Source organism: Chlamydotis macqueenii, chromosome 12, assembly GCF_036417535.1.
Source record: "Chlamydotis macqueenii isolate bChlMac1 chromosome 12, bChlMac1.mat, whole genome shotgun sequence".
Lineage (NCBI taxonomy): Eukaryota > Metazoa > Chordata > Aves > Otidiformes > Otididae > Chlamydotis > Chlamydotis macqueenii.
Window position 1 is genome coordinate 14242328 of NC_141567.1, and position 20441 is coordinate 14262768.

The 20441-nt window shown below is 35.2% G+C and overlaps 1 protein-coding gene across 3 annotated transcripts in view; it reads left to right on the forward strand.

The window, feature by feature from the left end:
• The window catches only part of UNC13C (unc-13 homolog C), a 160447-nt gene that overhangs the window by 124370 nt on the left and 15636 nt on the right, over positions 1 to 20441 (forward strand). For 2 of the 3 annotated variants that reach the window (XM_086757419.1, XM_086757418.1), the window contains 6 exons: positions 1383 to 1460; positions 7262 to 7350; positions 9627 to 9776; positions 11754 to 11877; positions 15160 to 15216; positions 16319 to 16399. In XM_086757419.1, the coding sequence (XP_086613545.1) occupies positions 1383 to 1460; positions 7262 to 7350; positions 9627 to 9776; positions 11754 to 11877; positions 15160 to 15216; positions 16319 to 16399 (579 nt within the window). Of the gene's footprint in view, positions 1 to 1382; positions 1461 to 1862; positions 1893 to 7261; positions 7351 to 9626; positions 9777 to 11753; positions 11878 to 15159; positions 15217 to 16318; positions 16400 to 20441 lie in introns of all 3 variants that reach the window. The other variant, XM_086757417.1, reaches the window with a different exon arrangement.

Genomic DNA, 20441 nt, shown 5'->3' on the forward strand with positions numbered 1-20441 from the left:
TAGATAAATAGAAGTAGTGGGGTTTATGGATTTTTCAGGAGACAGGAAGAGAGGTGATATTTCAGCCATTACACACAGCCTGCTGTCTTTTGCAGAATGCTAAACAGCATGCTTTACTGGGAAGCAGTAATATAAGGATCAAGTAGTTAGATGAAATTTCTTTTTTTTTTTTTTTCCTTCCAGTTAAGAAGGACTCTGACACCAAATTCCTTTGAGAGTAATGTAGAACTAATTAAAGCTAAATTATATTATTGATCTTTTGAATACCAAATCTAACCCTCCTGTGTTTCAGGACTACATTGGAACATGCTGTTAACTAGAAAGGCACAAATGAGTATCAATCACTGTAATCATTCCATCACCTTCTTGTTGTCCAAAAAAAAAGGTATATGTGTTTTATTGAAATGCATTACCTCAATGTCGAAATTAATCCAATCATGCACTAGAACACACTGACCTTGGCCAACCAGAACTCTTTTAGCAAGTATTGTCTTATTGGTTCCCCCGCATCATACCAAACTGGCAATAATGTCATCTGAGTACACAAAATTCTAGTAATAGATCCTTTCTTCTGTAATTCTGTAATAAGCTGCTTAATTTTATCTGTGTTTTACTTTTTAACTTATATTTATCCAGCAATTGCTATTTTTTACACTGTGGCTCTGCGTTCTGCCTTAAAGAAATCAGCTTAAACAGTAATATTTTTAGACTAAAATAATATATTTACAAAATTCCATTGCCCAATTCATTCACCAACTTTTCAAGCAATGCAAAATATACCTGTCTGAAATATTATTCTGTTATTAACAGAATTGCCTGTTGATTTATTCAAATACTTAACATCAGCCATTATCTGGGTTAAAGTGCCGTCATAGTTTTCTGCAAAGATGGGTCTAGAGAGCAATCTGGCATTCCGTTTCCCTCAATCTATTTTCACTCCCAAAGTACTTTGGTCATTATTGTGTCTGCTCTCAAAGAGATGACAATGTACCACTTGCATTAATCCACCAGATGTAATTTCTTTAAGTATGACTAGCAACTACATGGGATATAAGTTTCAGGACATGAAATACTGGGATCTGAAAACTGCCCAGCTGCCTGGGAAAAGGTATTCGGTTTCCTATGGGACAGCATTGTCTTAAGAGCGTAATGGGCAGTCTCTGGCTGAGTGGGTTTGCTGACCTGGCAAAGAAAAATGTGAAATAAAAAAGGAAGTGGAAGCAGCAGTGATCAGGAACCCGAGATCCTCCTCTAAAAACCACAATTACATGAATGTAGGGCTGCTGAAGAACTGATCTTCAGCCCAGAGGCTGTGAATACACATATTCATACATAAAAGGGAAATTACAAGCAGATTCTCACCTTTGGTACTCTCTTTGTAGCCCTGTATCTTGATGAACAACATTCAACAATTAAGAGTCCAGCTTGAGAAAATGTTTGAGTCCATGGGAGGAAAGGAGGTGAGTCATATTTGTTTCCTGATTAATTCAAAATTCCTTAGAGATCATTAGCATCATGTTTTCAACCTGGTCACAGCTTTTACTATTGCTTGTGAAGAATATAAAAATGTTTTTAAAAGAGAGTCTACAAGAACAAATTAATGCCCTGACAATGCTAGAAAGACCTAACACTTTCACAAAAACATGCTAATGATCTGTAAAGTTCAACCAGCACTGAGTGTTTTGTGTTGTAATCTGTAGTGCCAGCTTTATTTTAATGTTTGTATTGGGCTATACTTTGCTTTTTTATGTATTGGTACATTTTGCCTGTACCTGAAGATTTTGTGGAATATGTGCTTTGTGCTTTGTCTGTAATGTGTCATGTCTTTGTCTAATGCCTTTGACTCGCAATCCACTGAGCAGAAGAAAGAAGGAGAGAGATTCTCTTATGAGGTTTGTGATAGTAAGCATCTTTTATTATTCCTGACTATGTTTTCTCAGGTTAAGAACAGTCACATTTCCTACTAATTTCCATTGATGCATTCGTGTAATTCCCTATGACTTAAAATCAAAAAGAGCTATGCTTGGGCATTTAGTTGACACTCTAAATTGAAAAGTTTTACTAGGCAAATAGTGTAAAGTCTTTCAGAATTTCTAAAAAAAATGTACAAAACATTTTTAAGTGCACTTTTCAGTATCTGAGGGCCTGCTTGTATTCAAGATTTGGTACCACTTTGCCAAGAATCCAGAACATGCTTAGCTTTATCTCCCTTCATATTTCAGAAGACTTAAAAGTGCCCGAAGTCCGGTCAACAGTAAAAGGGCATAAACATGGGCTTCAATACTTTGCTGATTGGAGACTTTGACTGTTTTGAAAGCTAATGAAGAAATGAACATCTTTTCAAGCTGTAGAATCCTGTGATCTTTTTTTTAAAAAAATCAAGGTCAAAATAATTGTGAAATACTATAATAATGTAGAGCTTTGGTTTAGCTCCTGTTTGTTTTGTCCAAAAGGAGTGCATACATTTGCACTAAATCATTTTTTCGTATCTGACAAGTTGGAAGCTGATAAAAGGGAAAGAAAAAAGTTAATGCTTGTGTTGCTTTTCACCAGATGGCAGAACATGGCAGAAATGAGTTAAAGCAATTAGGATAAAAAAAAAAGGTGTACAAGAGTGTTACGTTTGCAGGACTGCAATCATCAGTAAGTCCAGTTCCAACAGTACATGTAATGCTTAGGAATTCCTGTAGGAGTCTGTATGTGGTCCTAAAGACTTTGATGGGATGATAGAGGCCCAGACTTAAGCAGAATAGTTCTGAAGTGTCCATCTTTAAATCTATTAAGTCAGAGGCCTAACTATTTGTAGCAGTGGCAACCAAACATCTTAAAATGGGATTCACTGTACCTAGATATTCAGGTGGGGGTGGAGGAGTTATGATGCCTATTAGAGTGAAAAAGAACCATTAAAGTGACAGATCTGATAAATACTTGTATCTTCCCTAGATGTACATATAATATGTTAAACTATTTTCTGAACAGAAGTAACCAGATTGTGCCTTTAGGAATCTATAAGCAATTAGACCTGTGAAATCATGCATAAATGGAATTCCAATTAAAGAGATTCCCTTTAACTCATGCAAAAGTAATTTGCTGTAGTTTCCTATAGAAACACTACCAAATTTGCAGTTAACAAGATTATGTCTGTGCTAGCAGACATTAAATTACGGCATGGAATAGCTCAATCTAACACATTGTGTTGAAAGCAGCCAAGTTCATCAGATCTTTAACTCTTTTCCAAGGCTTGTATGTATAAAAAAAATTCACAGTTTTAGGCAGCATTTGGAAACAATGATGTTCAAATATTTCTTATTTTGTTATCTGTTCAGCAAAAGTATTCTCTGCTTTTGTTTAGCATTCAGAAAAAAAAGTCAAACTTCTAATTATCTATTTAATAATCCATCATTAACAGATCTTACGAAGTGTGCCAACAAATCTGAGTATGTTCTCTTATGGGTAAAAATTAACTCATTTAAGAAGATGGTAAAATAACAAAAATATTTATGAATGTAAGAAAGCCAAGCAAATTAAGAATTGTTAAAAAAGTATGATTTACACATTGACAGGTTAATAATATTTGCACTAGCAAAATAAGTTTGCTCTTTAAAAAAAAATCCAAATTTTGACACCTGAGCAACCTAGCAGTATATTTTAAGACTAGCCCACACATGGTGTGAAGTGTAAATGGAACCCAAGAAGCTAAGGGACAAATGGCCTTTTCTCCCTTTAGATTCTTAGATATGGCACATTAATGGCACTCATCTTTTTCCCCCCCAACAATGATCTACTTAGGGCTTTTTTTTCTTTTATTTTCCTGAAAAATTGTTCAGGCATGGTTTTTTTCTTCTTCTTCATCAAACTCTATGGAGCAGATGAGACTCAGGGTGAAAAAGAAGAGTCCTTAATACTGCAGATACTTCATTTTCATATTTGTATATCCCTATATGACATCTTTTCAGATGCTGATCAGCATTGCCTTTTGTCTTACTTTCATCCTTTCCTTCCGGTCGACTGCACAGTAGGGTAACATTAGGGCTAGGTTAGCCCTATCATTAAACCACATCTGCACTCCCAGAGGGTGCAGTCCTTCAGGAACAGACTACTCCAGCATGGGTCCCCCATGGGGTTACAAAGTCCTGCCAGCAAACCTGCTGCGGTGTGGGCTCCTCTCTTCATGGGTCCACAGCTCCTGCCAGGAGCCTGCTCCAGTGTGGGCTTTCCATGGGGTTACAGCCTCCTTCAGGCATCTGCCTGCTCTGACGTGGGGTCCTCCACAGGCTGCAGGTAAATTCATTTTTAAGCTTGCAGTTGCAAGACTGATGGTTTTGCAAAGTGTAGTCATGTTAAGAACTACACCCTTTTAGACTATTTAAGAGGGAGACAGAAACTCTTCCTACTAACACTGATTTTTTTTTTTTTTTCAAATATTTTGGTTTTTAAGTAAGGCATCATAGCTGAACATATTTTTTTACACTTTAAAAATATCAGTGGATTAATTTATGCATAAAATATAAGATATACAGAAGATAATCCACAATAGTTTGTGTGTGTGATGTGCAGAGGTACCAAAAGCTGACTTACCTTATCACCATTGCACAAGGTCATCCTAAAACCATCTTGACCAGTTGTGAAGTCCCTACAGAATTTCATAGTACAGAATCATAGAAACGTAGAATGGTTTGGGTTGGAAGTGACTTATAGAACCATCATAATAATTCCCATCCTAGCTGTACTGTATCAGAAAAAAAAAAAAAGTAGGTCATGGCTGTGGTATATTTGGATGACGCCAATCAAGGGCTGATGCCTGAGGACCCTCTGATTTGCCATGGGGACACATACAGGGTACATGGTAAAATAAATGAAAAGTGCACATTTTAATCCTGGTGAGACATTCAAATTGCCATATTTTCCAATAATTAAACAAAAATAACAGTAGCATTTAAAACCTTGCTAACATATTCTTAGTCGTCCCATCACCAGGTGCCTAGCATTTGGATAGTCAGCCCGCATACCTCTTTATATTCTGCTCCTCCCTATGACACTGCATTAATAAGCATGAGCATGTGTATACACAAGGCTGGATATCCTGCCAAATGCCTCCAGCTGTGCACACACAAAATTGTTCATGCAATTTGTGAGCACAAAGCCCTCTAAAATGTCTAGCACTTGCATGCACCTTTCTATAATATCTGCTGTGTCCAGAATCTGATATTAGTATTTAATCCCATATTGGCCAAACTAAGTCCAATTGCGGTGATTTTAGCAAATATATTGTGTTTTCTTGTTATCACAACAACCTCTGATAGAAAGTAACTACATTGGCCTTTGTAGTCCCAGTAACAAGATGACTCTCTAGCTTGTGCATGATGTGGTAAGAAATTTTGAGTCTTCTGCCTGCCTGGTATTTTTGTGCTTTCTCTGATATGTACCGTGTTCAGTGCTAATGCTTGTGTGTTCAGTATTTGTTAAATGTTAATATTCTAGAGGTCTTAAGTTTGCGTTCTGTGTGTACCCCACCAAAGGAGACAGTATAATTCCTTAGTGAAATCTGTTTCCTGGTAAAATTTTTGCCTATCTTTGTTAACCAGTTTTCAGTAAAATTAGCTTTTTTTTTAATCTCTAATGTCATATGAAGGAAAACAATCACTATGAACTGTCAGAATGTGTCTGACAGGGAAACTACTAAGACATGAAGTAGAGAAGCAACAGAACTCTCAGTGCAAAGCAATTAATAACTAAACCAATAAGTAGTCAGAGTGTTAAAATATGAGCTTCTCAGATTAAAAAAGTGCTACACATCACTGAGCATCTTCTAAGGGATGTATGACAATTCTCCTTGTCACCTATTTTCGGGTTTTTGTCAAAACTGTAATAAAAATCTTTTATTTTCTATGCTTTGAAACCACACATAACTTCTAAGGAGAGAAAGGATGGACTAAGATTAGAAGACAGTAGATCTTTGAGGTTGTTTCAGTTTGTTTTTTCTTTACTTTGCCTTAGAATTCCTGTGTGGTCTCACGTCAATGTGTTGTGACACAGCTTCCCCTTGTCTCTAAAGTATGATTAGAGGAGCTGACCTACTGCACAATAGTAGTCTGAAGCATCAGATGAGGAATAAGCACTAAACACTACTCATGAAGCTGAAAGACACAAAAACACAAATAGAGAGAGACAGACCTGATTATGTATTCTAAATGCGCAGTTTCCTTTGAAATTGTCAGAAGATTTGTATCTGGCCTTACTGCAGAACAGAGCCCGGAATTTGAGGATTATCACTGAAAATCATTCCCTAACATTGTGATGCAGATAGCTGAAAGACCTGAAACATCAGCTACTAATTCACATTCATCTGTTGATCCTAATGATCATCAGTCTTATCCCACAATGGAATGTAACTATTTTTCCTAAACGCTAAAAGCTCAAGGAGACAAAAAGTGACTTTTTTTTTCTCATTTGAAAAAGAATGCATAGCAATGATGAATATCAACAGAGTACCTTTTTGATAAAATATCTATGCATGAACCCTTATCTCTGTAAATGTAAAACAAGATTTCTGCCCTGCATTCTCTTTTTTCCTGTGTTTAGAAAAATTACATCAGAGATACAGGAGCTGTTCTCCCCGTACATCAGAATGTGTTGCTCTGTGCTTGAATTATTTATGTCTTAATGGCTTTTAGAAACAGAAGTACTGAATTTCAATAGATCCCCTTCCCCTATACTATATCAGTAGAAGCAGCATGGATAGTCTTCAAGCCATCTTTCCCGGTGCTGGCTGTTCTACTTTTACACTGCATTAATGGGACGCAATTCCATGCAAATCACAACAAAATTACTGATGGTGGTGAAACGTGAAAAAAAAAATAAATTAAAAGATTAAAACATCTGCAGTATTATGAACACAAACACTAAATTATCTTCTGTCCTGCTCTTGGTATGCCTTGTGAATACCATTTACCTGATAATAGTAACTCTGTTCTTGTGACTGGCAACACAGTTTGCACCATCCCATAGAAAGCTGTTGTTTAATGACATAGTTTTGATTTCTAACAATGTAATTCTTCACTATTACAATAAAATATTTTCTTTTAAATGGTAACTGGATTTTTAGGCCTACTAAAGCAATCCTGTGTTGTAACAGGTGTTTCCACATTTGGTTTTCCATAGTGCAGTGTATCATTGCATATAATTCCTAATTCAGTAATTGTAATGAAAAACCCAAAACGTTGTGTGTAAGTTAAATCTAACATTACTTATCTCTTTGCAGTTGGATCCTGAAGCTAGCACTGTTCTAAAAGAACTTCAGGTGAAACTCAGCAATGTATTGGATGAACTCAGCATAACATATGCTGCAAGGTAATAAACCTATTTTAGTGCAAACCTTAGAGAAATATTCCTGCTCAAAAATCTACCTGGTTGATTAAGTCTGAGTGATGGTTTGGATGTCCTGAGGTACAGTTTGCCTCTGCCTTGATGAAGTGGTGTCCATTTGTGTGTGTGTGTGTGTGTATGTGTTTAGACTCTGAAACACATAGCAGTAACCTCACTGTAAAGAAAACTCAAAATGGTCTGTGATATGAACATGTTACCGAAGTGAGGATAATGACTTTTGTTCTGCTTTTTGGAAAACAAAAATGTATGGTTTGTTCTTGACTGATTCTGTGTTACTGTCCTTTCTGACCGTGTTTATGTTACTTCCTGAGACTGACAGCTTTTTCCAAGTGGCCTTCATCAACCAGGGATGTCTGCCTATGTTTAGCTTGTTTTAAATGGTCACTGGGAATGGCCTTCTTCGGTCATTTGCTTGCCTGTGGTCTACTGAACCTTACTCTCAAAATCTTTCATTTGTCAGAGTGCACACTGTAGTCTTGAGCAAGTATGGTGCTGTGCCAGCAGTGCCTGTGTATAAGAAGCTGCAAGTTATTTTTCCTTCAAACTAGAATCTAAGAAAAAGAGATTAGTGCTGTAGAGGTATTCGTTAGGCAAAGTCTGTAGTTGCTTATTTAATCCATCAATGAACTGTCTGGGTAGAGAGTGTTCACTTTTTCTGAGTATGCTTAGTTTGTCATATTGTCTTGCTTTATTTTTGCTCCCAGGTCCTGGTTCTCTGATCATTTACAATGTATGAATATTGTTTCTTTCCAGGGCTTCTTTCTGAATGAACCAGCTAGGTTTCTGCAAAAGAAAACCCAGGAATAGCTCAATCGAGGATATGCACCAGATAGCTAGAATATTCCTCATGTGTTAATTTATTGCTGAGGTTTGTGAGGTTAACAATGTTAGAAAGATAGCTAAGGTCAAGAAAAGCCAATGCATTGTTTTGACTTTTAATGGAGGGACTGATCTGAAGGATTTATATGAGCAGCTTCAATAGCAGCTTCATGTTGTTTTTATCTGGGGGTTTGAAGTATATAAGTAAGTACACATCCAAGTGTACTTGGAAAATTTTCCAGTTTTTCCAGTGTTTTAGTATGGAGATTTGCATCTCTCTCTTTATGGTTAGCTATGTCGCCGGAACAGCTTACTACCTAATTAAAATGCTTCTTTTCTCTCATAGTAAATTCTCTTTCACTTTCCTCAAGTTAATCTTTGCCATTTATCTTTTTACATTAAAATGCTTGGTATATTTATGGCCTCTGTTTTGTGTTTCTGTTCATAAACTAATGATAAACCAATTCAATTAATTATAAACCAATTCATAAACCAAATTACCATGTCTGCAGAGCCTTATTCTGCCTCTGAACTGTTGACTCTGATTAACTGCTGTTCTACATTGTTTAAATACGCTGGCTGAAAACTGTATGGCACCAATGACACTACAAGATTGTCAGACACATTGCTCATCCAGCTCAGTTAGGAAACAGAACGGTTTTCAGAAAAGCTGAACAGATACAACTTGAGGAGCAAGAATTTGTTCACACTCACTTCGAAGAGGTGGAAGAGTCTAACTATTTCTTAGTGGGTTTTTTTTTGTTGTTGTTGTTGTTTTTTTGGTTGTTTTTTTTTTTTTTTTTTTTGCAAAATAATTTTTTAAACAGTCCAAATGATTTAGCTCTTTCTAGCTGAAAAGAAGTAAGCAAAGCTTCTGATAGTACTGACTCTGTGTGAAACATAGGAAAAAGCCAAACTGAGCCAAACAGGACAAAATCAGTGAAAGTTTTCTATTTGTCCTCAAGAAGAATATCAAAGCTTGGTTCATAGTAACCATCAAGAGAAAAATAATTTATAGTCACCTGTTCCTGTTGTACTTTCACACCAAAAATTAAATCTTGAGAAGTTGCTAGCTGGTAGTCAATTATACCCAAACTACAGAGTCTGATACAACTTTTGCTTTCAGAAAATAATTACTTGGCACTCCTACAAGGGCATGACAAGCATAATGATGGAACAGAATGACAAGCATAATGATGGAAAAAAAAAAACCAAAACAAAACCGTACATTAATTAGTTATATGAAATGTAATCCTTAGGAATTTTCAGTCTGTAATACCTGCAGTATCTTGCTTTTGTGAACTTTATATCATTGCAGAAAAGATTTAAATCCTGTTGTGGCCCTGATGCAAAATAGTAAATGTTGTTCTCTGTCCTAGAATTCTTTCATTCTCTTTTTTTTTTTTTTTCCCATCCTGTAGTTTCCAATTTATTATTGAAGATTGTGTAAGACAAATGAGCAATGAACTGAATCAAATGAGAGGAAATGGGAATGCAGCAGCCAATAAAAACAGCGCAGCCATTGATGCTGAGATGGTGCTTCGGCCTCTCATGGATTTTCTGGACAAAACGTAAGTGTGGCAGACTGATTTGTGTGGCAGATTAGGAACTGGATGCTATAGTTACGCATACTCGGCTTTATCCTGAAGCATCAATACCTAGAAACACACTGTAGTATTTTTAATATTTGTAGTATTCACTTGTGTGCAGAATACTATGCTTAACATGTTTATACTAAACAATTTCTACGTAAGCTACATATTTGCCTTTTCTTTCTCCAGGGTATTACTTCACATTCCTATTGTTTCTAAAAATAGGACTGATGAACTTGTAATCTTGGAAATATGACTAGAATCACAGCTCCCAACTGTATATCTGCATAGCCAGAGTCTAAGTCACTGGCATTAAGGATGGGGGAGGGAATTGAAGGGGATTTTATTTTTTCTTTGGGAGTTTAATTTTTCTAGGCTTCATTTTTAGAAGACTTTGGCAATTACATGAATTTCAATGACAACCGGCAATAGGCAAATGCTTATTTAATATACTCGATAAGATTTGCAACAGATTTTTTTTTTTGCAGCCCTGTCAAGTGCAGTGCCTGGATTCCTAGCCTGGAAAAAAAAAAAAAAAGTATCATCTGCTTTATCTCAGCCTTTTATTTTTAGCAATCTACCTAGTCTTGTGTGTTAAGTTACAAGAGGGGTATATGTTGCTTTCAAGCAGTATGGTTTTAAATTTTAATTATCTTTGAGCTAAGATATTTACTCCTAGCACAAGTCTTGAAGAAAAGCCAAAAGCATTTATACACTTACATGTGCTATCCTAAGCTCATCATTTAAAAAACTGAGTAAGCTGACTTTCGCCTGTCAGGTTCAATTCCAAATTGCCATTTCTCAAAGCCATCTTCATAGCTTCTTTGAGATTTAACTAAATAATTTCATAATGGAAACAAAAATGGGTTCCAAATGACTGTCTGAGTAGAAAATATTCCTCACCCAGGAATGTTAAATGGAATTTTAGCAGATGCCAAACCCATGCAGAGAAAATAAAGATATGAAATGGAAAAGAAAAAACCAAACCAAAACCAACAAAACACTACTACAGAATATCACTTTTATTACAAATACATATTTATAATAGGATTACAAACATGTCATATTAATATGGTTTGGGTTTTAGTTATTTCTTAATTATGCCTTTATTTATGTTCTTACTAAGGGTAGTAAGAGATGCTAGAAATATTGAACTGGCATATTTATGATATGATATGTATAATGACTTTACAGTAATCTTCTTTTACATTAATATATTAGACTTAATTCTGTAAAATTCCCCACGTATGCATTTTTTTGATATTATTTTGAAATATTTTTCCTATGCCTGAAAACTGCAGCACGTTATTCATAACACTACTTTTTCATGATGATACACGCAAGATAGTTTATGATTATACTCTTAAAAAATCTAAGTATATAGATCCTCCAAAAATGTAATTTTACCCTTTGTAATAGATAGTATGATTGCACAGATATGCCACTATATAGAAGTAAATGCTTCCAAATGGTAGTCCTAAATTTGCACTAGCTATCAACACCTAGTTCTACATCTACAGTAGAAATATAAGACAATAAGGGAGATGTTTGGTTTTTATTTTTAAGACATAAATTATATACCAAAACCTTAATTTATGGGCTTAGGAGTGCTAAATTGTATCATACATCAGACTTCATAACTCATCATCATTTTGTCAGTAATACATTAAGCAATAAATTGGATAGTGGAGAGTTACACTATTTTATAATCTACAAGCCTTTTTTTTTTTTTTTTTTTTTTTTTTTGACCAAAAGTATTTACTGATAATGTTGCAAAATGACTAAGCCATTGAGAAATCCTTATTGGTAGGAAAAAGGTAAACCATAATGGTCATTAATCTGAGCATATAGTGATACAGCACCTCTGAAGTCTTAATGCTAGTTTTGGAGACTGGTTTGTGTTTTGGTTTTTTCAGTTGTTTTTTGTTTTGTTTTGGTTTGTTTTTTTTGTTTCAGTTTAAGTGTCTCTGCGAAAATCTGTGAGAAGACAGTTCTGAAGCGGGTTTTAAAAGAGCTATGGAAGTTAGTCTTGAACAAAATAGAAAAACAAATTGTGCTTCCACCACTGATGGACCAAACCGTAAGTGTCCCAGCAGTACTTCATATATGTTATAAAGAATTGTAATACTGTGCTTAATCAGGTGTTTGCCAACCTTTCCATTCCTTTTCTATACGTTGACCAGAAGGATTAATATATATTGACTGTATGCAGTGTGCTGCTTTCTAGTGTTTCAAAGTAGTGTAGCTCGGTTGCTCTTCTCTAGCTGGTCAAGAAGACCAGGCTCTTTCATGTACTGCCTTGCCCCAACTTGGTGTGGTTTGTTGAATCACTTTTTAGTGTGCTTTCACATATGGGCTTTAAAGTTTGATTTCTCTTCACTTCGTCATACACAATAACACCAAGAATGTTCCTTGCCCTTCCCAGCTGCACCAGGAATTCAATCGCTTCCGTTTTTGCAGCTCCCAGAAAGCCAGGAATGCTCCATCCCATTCTCCAGCCCTGCCTGCTGTAACATTCCTCATCTTGAGGCAGCACTTGACATCAGGAAGCTTAAGCGAATTCTAGCTTAATATTTTAATAGCAGACTTGGTAGGAGGTCCTCTTTGGGCAGGACTACATTTACAGCCTGACAAGAAGAGAGAAACTGTAAGTTAATACAGAAGTAGTGCTGCTACAAACCAGGCCAGTGTTGGTGATGGCCTGACGTGAACCCTGCCTGGTGACAGAGCTGAGGGCACCAGTAAAATCTGATTCTGTCTAAGAATGAAAGAAAAAGAGCCTGGCTTAGAGTGCCTTTTTAAAATTGCTTTTTGAGGGACTGGGATAACATAAATATTAATTACTGTAGTTTTCAATCTTGTCTAAAATAATTCCATCATCTTTATCACAACCTAGTCATGACATTGCCATAGTGTGCCTTTGGGCAACTTTACTGTATACATCCCATGGTATCAGTTAAGCTGCTAAAATCTATTGGTCAGTATCCATATATTAAAGACATATCATTAAACAATATTATAATATATTAAAGGTACATGAAAGAATATTGCTGGAGAGGCACAAAATCTAGTAGAACATGTATAAATGGTGTTAAGGTAGTAATGAAATAACCTAAGCTAATAAAATTCTAGACTACAGCCAATCACAAGATCATGGCAAGGACTCCATTCACCAAATTTTTTCATATTTACTATAATGTTCCTGTTCACTATGCATAATTAGACATGGCCTCTCTTTCAGTGAGTGACTGTGTCAAATTTATATTTCTGAGGTTTTTTTATTTGCTTTTCAAACATTTTGGTGCAAATTTTATCTACAAATATATAAGTAGCATTTAAATTGGGTAACTGCATCTCCTGTTAGGAGAATGTATTAGCTTTATGTAGGATCAGTTTTACACTCTGAATCATAGAACAGCATAGTTCAGAGTTAAGGGGTTTTTCTGTTGCATTTTTTAATTGGTTGCCAAGAATACAGAATTACCTATCAAAGACTTCGTAAGCCCACTTGGACAACAGCACAATAGGCTTCGGTTACTTAGGATAGTAAAACATTTCCCCCCCAGGAGTCTGAATGATCTTTATTTAAAAAAAAAAAAAATATAATAGTCTTTCAACCACAGTGAAAATAAACTTTGATTGCCAGTTCAGGTTTCAGTTCATCTGCCTAAATCTGCAAGCTCCTCTGTTGTCCTTACCGATGCTCAGAAATCACACCAAGCAATAATCTGTGATGCTGGTGCTATAGCCCATTTCAGAAAAGCTTATTCCAATCATTGGTTTAGAAGGTAATACTTCATTAAGCTATGTGTGTACATCTGGATGCCAAACTTCCACCTTTCTGGCAGAACACGGAAAGGGTGGTGAAAAAGCAGAGACAAGGAACCCTCCTCCCCCCTCACTCAGAATGAATAGTCTTCTGGATGGATGTTAGGTAGGTTAGTGACCAAAGGTAAGGTGGCTTCTGTTTATCAGCTAGTTAGTGATTAAAGGCAGAGACTGCACCTATCATTCAAGACTCTTTGAGACCATTTTAAATTGTGACAGCTGGGATTTCTACAACTGCTTTGCCCCCATTCTTCATAAAACTGAAACAACCCTTACTTCTCCACACACACTTAAAAAAAAAAAAAAAAATGAGCCTCTGACTAGAAATTGTCTGCAGCATATTTTTTTCCAAATTTTGCTCAACATTTGTATAGAAGAAGATACAATACCTCAAATATATAGTCTCTAATGATTAAAGAACATGAAAAATAGGTACAAAGATTACTGGATCAGGCTTTCAGAGTGCTTGCAGTATCACTTGTGTATGCTACACTTCACCAGCTGTTAGGTTTTACTAGCAGTAGCCTCTATATAAAGTGTCCCAGTTGGCAGGCATGGTGAAAGATGTATAGCTAGTTGCATTTATTTTGCTACTTCTATTTACTTTTGAACACACAATTACACAAAACAAAGAAAAGCAGAATACTACTTCACTACTAACAAATAATGAAAAATAAAACTGCAGTTCTATATTACATCTTTTGCAACTGAATCATACAGAAGCAAAATTATTTCTGGAAACTGAAATCTTTTGGAATAGAAAGACTAACGAAAAATTCTGTATTGTGCTATGTAAATTGGACTGACTTTTTTTTTTTTTTCCCTAAAATCCAGACACTCGGAACTATGTCTTGCTGAACTGCCAAGGAACTGCACTAGAAATTATATTTCTTGGAGTAATTGTGAGAATAGAATTCTAGGAGGATTCTGTTTGTCTAAGACAAACATGTAGACATTGGCCTTTGGTATCAGGCCAGAATTTGGCTATTGTAAAATATTGGTTTAACCTCACAACACTTCAGTATCTTTTCTTTGAAAAAAAAGAGTCTTTGGCTTAACAGTATGCTGGTATGCTATGTGTTACTCAATTGAGGATTTCACTGTAGACAGTTAAACTTTTGCAGGTTCCTCAGGGCTGCTCACTTCCCATGATGATTATTTATATTAGTACAGCACCTGAGAGCTATGATTAAGGACAAATGTCTCATTGACACACTGTATAAGAACAATCCCAGGCTTAGCTTAAAAACATTAAATACAGAATGAGAGAGCAGACAGGAGCACACTAAACCACTGTCAACAGAATATGCAATATTTGTATCAAGTATAGGATCCTGGAGGGAGTCATGCTGCAGGCATTCAACTACTGGCCTTATCAACTGAATGAAAATGTGTCTTGTGTAATTGAAATGTTCATTTAGCTTTGCAAAACAGTGACTTTGGCTGATGTCCTAGCAGAAAATAAGATCATTATGACATAAAAAGCAAACATGCTGTAGTGAGTCTGTTTCCTGAATTTTCAATGTGATTACAGGGGCCCCAGATGATATTCAGTGCAGCCAAAGATCTTGGACAACTGTCAAAACTCAAGGTAATGGAGTCAAATGAAGCTGTGAATGGCTTGCTTTAATGAAGAAAAGAAAAAAAAAAAATTAGTGACTGTGAGGCCAAGCCTCATGTCTCATTCTTGTGTTTATTTACTATAATAAGACTGAATATGGCAGTAACTATTCATAGGTGAGTAATGACTTTGTAGTCTGTCTCATAAAACTGAATTAAGAATAAAAGACTGTATGCTTATATGGTAAAGTGATCACTAGATGGGTCAAGAAGATGTCATTCCCATATTGCACAACTAGGCCTTATATAAGCATTAAAAATAATGAAAAATAAATTATGAGATCTCTCTTTTCCCTTTTGGAGCCAGTTCTGAAAAAAAACTCTAAGGTGGGAACACTAGCAATTTTTTTCTGCATATTATTCATGGTATGTAATAAAACAGCATGTACCTCTGCAATAAACTCTTCAGCACTACATTACTGAAGCCCATAATACACTTGTTAGAGACCTTAGATGTTTGATACTAATGCCAATTGTTTGCCAACAATGTTGCTATTAGGATTTCAGATTTGGGCAGAGATGTCATCATCTGTGCATCTATGAGTAATTGCTCAGTTTGCTAGAGGTATTAAAATGTTGCCTAAGTAAGTAAATCACAGAATGCTTATTTTAGGCTAACATTTCACAGGAGTATAGTCACTTTCTGACTCTATTTGACTTATGTTCTAATAGGAAACCCCTTTTTTTTTTAAACATGGGGCATTGATAAATATTAGTTAAACTGTCAGGTTCATTAATACAATGAATTATTTCAGTATCATTGAATAAAATGAATTAACCTCAACTTTAACCTTTTCCTACCCCCTAGAACAGAGAAATAATGCATCCTAGGAGAAGAAATAAAGTTACATAGACGTTCAGTATTAAACATTGGTTCTTTTTCCCTAAAATCTATGTTTTCAAGATTGCTGTAGGTTATAATGTATTGTAAAAGTCTGAATTTTAATTAATCCCTGTTAATCGTAGGGTCTTGGGGGGCAGTTTGCAGTTTTGTTTATTTATTTTTCCAAGAATACACAGGCCACATACTGTTTCTCTTTCAAAATCCACTAGAGTCTTAACTTGCTTTGCAGGACCATGTGATTCGAGAGGAAGCCAGAAGCCTGACCCTGAGGCAGTGTGCAATAATGGAAGTAGCGCTAGCTACTATAAAGGTACATCTTTACGTGTTTTTCTGTTTTGCGCTGGAATGACCAAGAACATGATTGACGTAAACAGATTTTAATATAGAATGGTTCCTTAGAATCAGCCTTTACAGATTGGGTTTCTGAAGTAAAAAAAAAAAAACGTTGAGGAATATTGTTTAATGTACTTATCAGTCTTTTTTTACATTGGCTTGGATAGTCACTTAGTGTAAATAACTTGAAAGCAATTGATTTATAGATTAACAGCATATTTTCATGTCTGCTGCTGCAGAGACAGCACATCAGGAACATAAGGAGCCAGTTACTTAAGTATAAATTGGAGATATAAATAAGAGACATTTTCATGATGAACTGCAATAGAATAGTATCTCAAAGGACAAGAATGAAATATTAACGAGGGCTCCCAATTGCCATCTTTTGTATTTGCAGTGGAATTGGCATTTCTTTCAGAAATAAAAATATTTGAGGATTAATGATACTGTGGAAGCAGAAATGGAACAAAGTGCTGAAATACTGTGTGCTTCCAAATCAAGCCCTGTGGAGTCCTCAGTTTGGTATATGAACCAAATAGTTTTCCTTTCAAAGCATTTGTTCTAAATAAATAAAAGTTGGGAAACATGTAAATTCTAACATTGTCTGAATTTCTGGTTAACCTCTTAAGGGTCATAGATAGATAGTTATTAATAATTTATTAAACAAAAGTCTAGAATTGAAGGAAAAAGGTTAGAAACAGGGAAAATACGCAATTAATTCAGTATTCTTATCTCTGTGCACTAAATTAACAAACTGAGCAAAATAATGCTCCCCAAAAATTTTAAGGCAATGACACAGCATTATAACCTGGTTCCTGTACTTGGTACATGATATGGCATAATCTTTTTTTTTTTTTCCAAAAATGCTAAGCAGATACTCTTGATCATGCAGAAATTGATCTTACACTATTAGAAAGTGAACTCTTTAGAAGTTAACTCTTGTGAGAGAGTGAGTGTGCATAGAGACTGCTATGTTGATTTAGGAATGCAGTTCACAAGTTATTTTAATGATAAAAATATACACTTTTTGGTAATGCTAGGTAGATATGGTTTGTTTAAAAGAAAAAAAAAACAAATAAAAAGGCTGCCCAAATAAGAATAGAAGAATAGTAAAAATGGCATATGGTATCTATCTGTTCAAAAATTAAGTAATTGATTACTGTAAGGAAAAGGCTTTGCAGGGAAGAGTATCTCTGCTTGCACAGTCTTGTTAATTTTTCCTTTCATTAGCCTAATTTTTAGTACCAAATACTAATTCATTAAGCAACTTACTTACAATTATAATTTAGTAGATGATGGTGCTAGTAATGCTTTGAATAGCATAAAATAAATGAATATTTCATCATCATCATCCCTCTTTTTTTTTTTTTTTTTTGTATAAAAGAACCTTAGCAATTTATATATACATTTTCTTTTAAGCTTAATTTGCAATTTACTGTTAGGAGAAGTGGCTTTCTGTCCTCAGTTATCACAAACTGAGCTATTGAGACAACTCATTATCTCAGGCCAGAAATAATGTTCATTGATAATATTATTCTAGTTTCCATTTTTGTCTTTGCAAGCACTGTAAACCAACATGCCCTCTACAGAGAGAAATGACTTGAATGGCATGTGCCAAGTTTTGGCTGAGATTGCAGTGCCTACAGCATTGATTTCCACACACTTGACCTTATGCACGTTTGTCTGCACCTTTCATTTTTCAGTATAACTTTCAAGCCTCTTTTGTCACATATGAACCTTGAAACTGCTCAGAAGAACAGGTTATTAAGTCTCCAACTGAGTCTGTAAAACCCTGTTTACTCACTATTTTTCTTTATTTGATTCTGTATTATAATGATATATTCATATTAGTGATTTTTGCAAGCAAAATTTGCCATTAACAGGCAAAAGCAAACAAATATAAAAACTCAAGATGATTAGGGTCAGCTGTCCTTTTTTTTTTCTTTGAATGTCTGTTAGCTATCATAGAGCTTTTCGTCCTTTGTAGCTGCTGCTGCAGATAACATTTTATTGGGAGACACACACACAAAAAAAATACAGTAATTGTCACATTAGCAGGAAATATTAACAGATTTTTGCAGTTGCTTGTGTATTAATCATGGTCCTTGGTGAGATCGTGAACATACTTTTAAACAATTAAGACAATAGAGATGTCTTTGGAACATACAGTATGAAATAATTTGCTTGGAAAGATACAAATTTCATGTAAATATGCAATGATGAAAAGATAAAGGTTGTTTAGACAGACCCTCTTAAACCGACACTAACTTAAAACAATATAAAACTTTTCAGTCTGATGACATAGAATCCTTTGTTTTGCTCCTATAGATATTCCTTCCCTGTAACAATCAGTAGCCATCAACATAGAAATGTAAATAATGACTTTGTTATGAAAAGTACATTTATGTTTCATCTGGAAGAATATTGATAAGTGAAAGCTGAAATGTGTAAACTAACATGCAATGGGCATGTATAGGCTGTAGGTCTGCTTGTCACAAATGTGCTTAGGATCAAGCATTTAGTGTATATGTGAACTGAAATGTATAATCTGTTGCATATATTCCTTTGTAAACGGTCCAGAAAATGCAGGGAGAAGAGATTCTACTTTACTTACAGTTCCTAACACTCCCTGTATTGACTGGACCATTATTGCATGTCATCAAGTAGTCACAGTCTGTTTCTGAAAAACATTGTTTACTTTTGCTAGGAAGTAGCCATTAATGGGAGCTTCATTCATCAATCTTAAGACAAAGACCTGTAATGTAGATTGCAAAATGCTTTGCAAACTGAACAAAACACTGGCTTTAAATTTGTGTAGCTAATATATCTTTTCTTTGTAGCTTAAGTGCATTAGTTTAGTTTATCAGCCACTGTCTTGTATAAAATTGTAGGGAAAGTCCTTCATTTTGAGAGGCAGAAGAGAACAATCTGTCCTAATTTTTCTGAACTCAGCTGTAGGATTGAAAAAAATATAATAATTGCAACAGTTTACACAGTATAGCATCAAAGTGGTAAACATGTTTTTTGTTCCAAATCTAGCGTGTCGGTAGACAAGGAGTCATATTTTGTTTAAAGTATTTATACAAATTTAGCTTTTTTTTTTTTTTTCCATTAAAGAAGGAATAGAGCACTCAAATTATCAGTATAATTGGGACAGTGAAAGGCAGGGTGTTGTCTTGTAAGCAGGCCTTGAACAGCTGGCTGTAATCTCTACATTTTCTGGTGGAGTGAAAATCTGCCCCCCTCTTAGGTTGTTTGCAGGAAGCACTGCTGATGCAGTCTTGCTGCTGCATCATTCATAGGAGCACATAAAGAGACCTGTTGTACAGCTGTTCTGCCCCAAAGGAAATCCTCTTGACATTTACTCCCCCTCTTCAAGGGCAGTACCAACCGATGAGCTCCTTTTCCTTTCACAGTCCAGGTAACCCTAATGTGGTCACTCAAAGATGACGTGCACTTTTTGCATATCCACAGTAAAACAGGTCAAAATTGGAATCAGCAAAGAATCACCATGGAAATTTCCATGGAATTTCTAATACTTTCCCAAAGCAGAATCATCTTTTCAGGCACAATTACAATGCAACGCTAATCCAAAATTTCATATTCTAGGATCTCCTCTTTTAAAATTTTAATAAAAATTCCCTCTTCTTTCAGAAAGATTATATTATTTACTTGTGCTATATATCATGCCTTGATTTTAGAGATTTCTTTTTAGATAAAGGATTAAAACTGATTCCACTCTCCACAACCTAAAATAACCCTGCAAATATTTCTATCTATTTATCTATCTATATATATCTCTCCAGTTTTGACATATAAATACTTCAGATCATGAAGACCAAAATTTAAGTCTTAATTTTTCACCTTTGGAGAGATGCTCTGTAAGGAGAGATGATGACAGATATCTCAACTGCTATTATCATAAATCTAGCCACACACACCAAGTGTTATTTTTAAAAGTTTGTGTAAGAATTTTACTTAAATTTGTATGTTTGTCACTGGGGCCACTCAGATAGTTG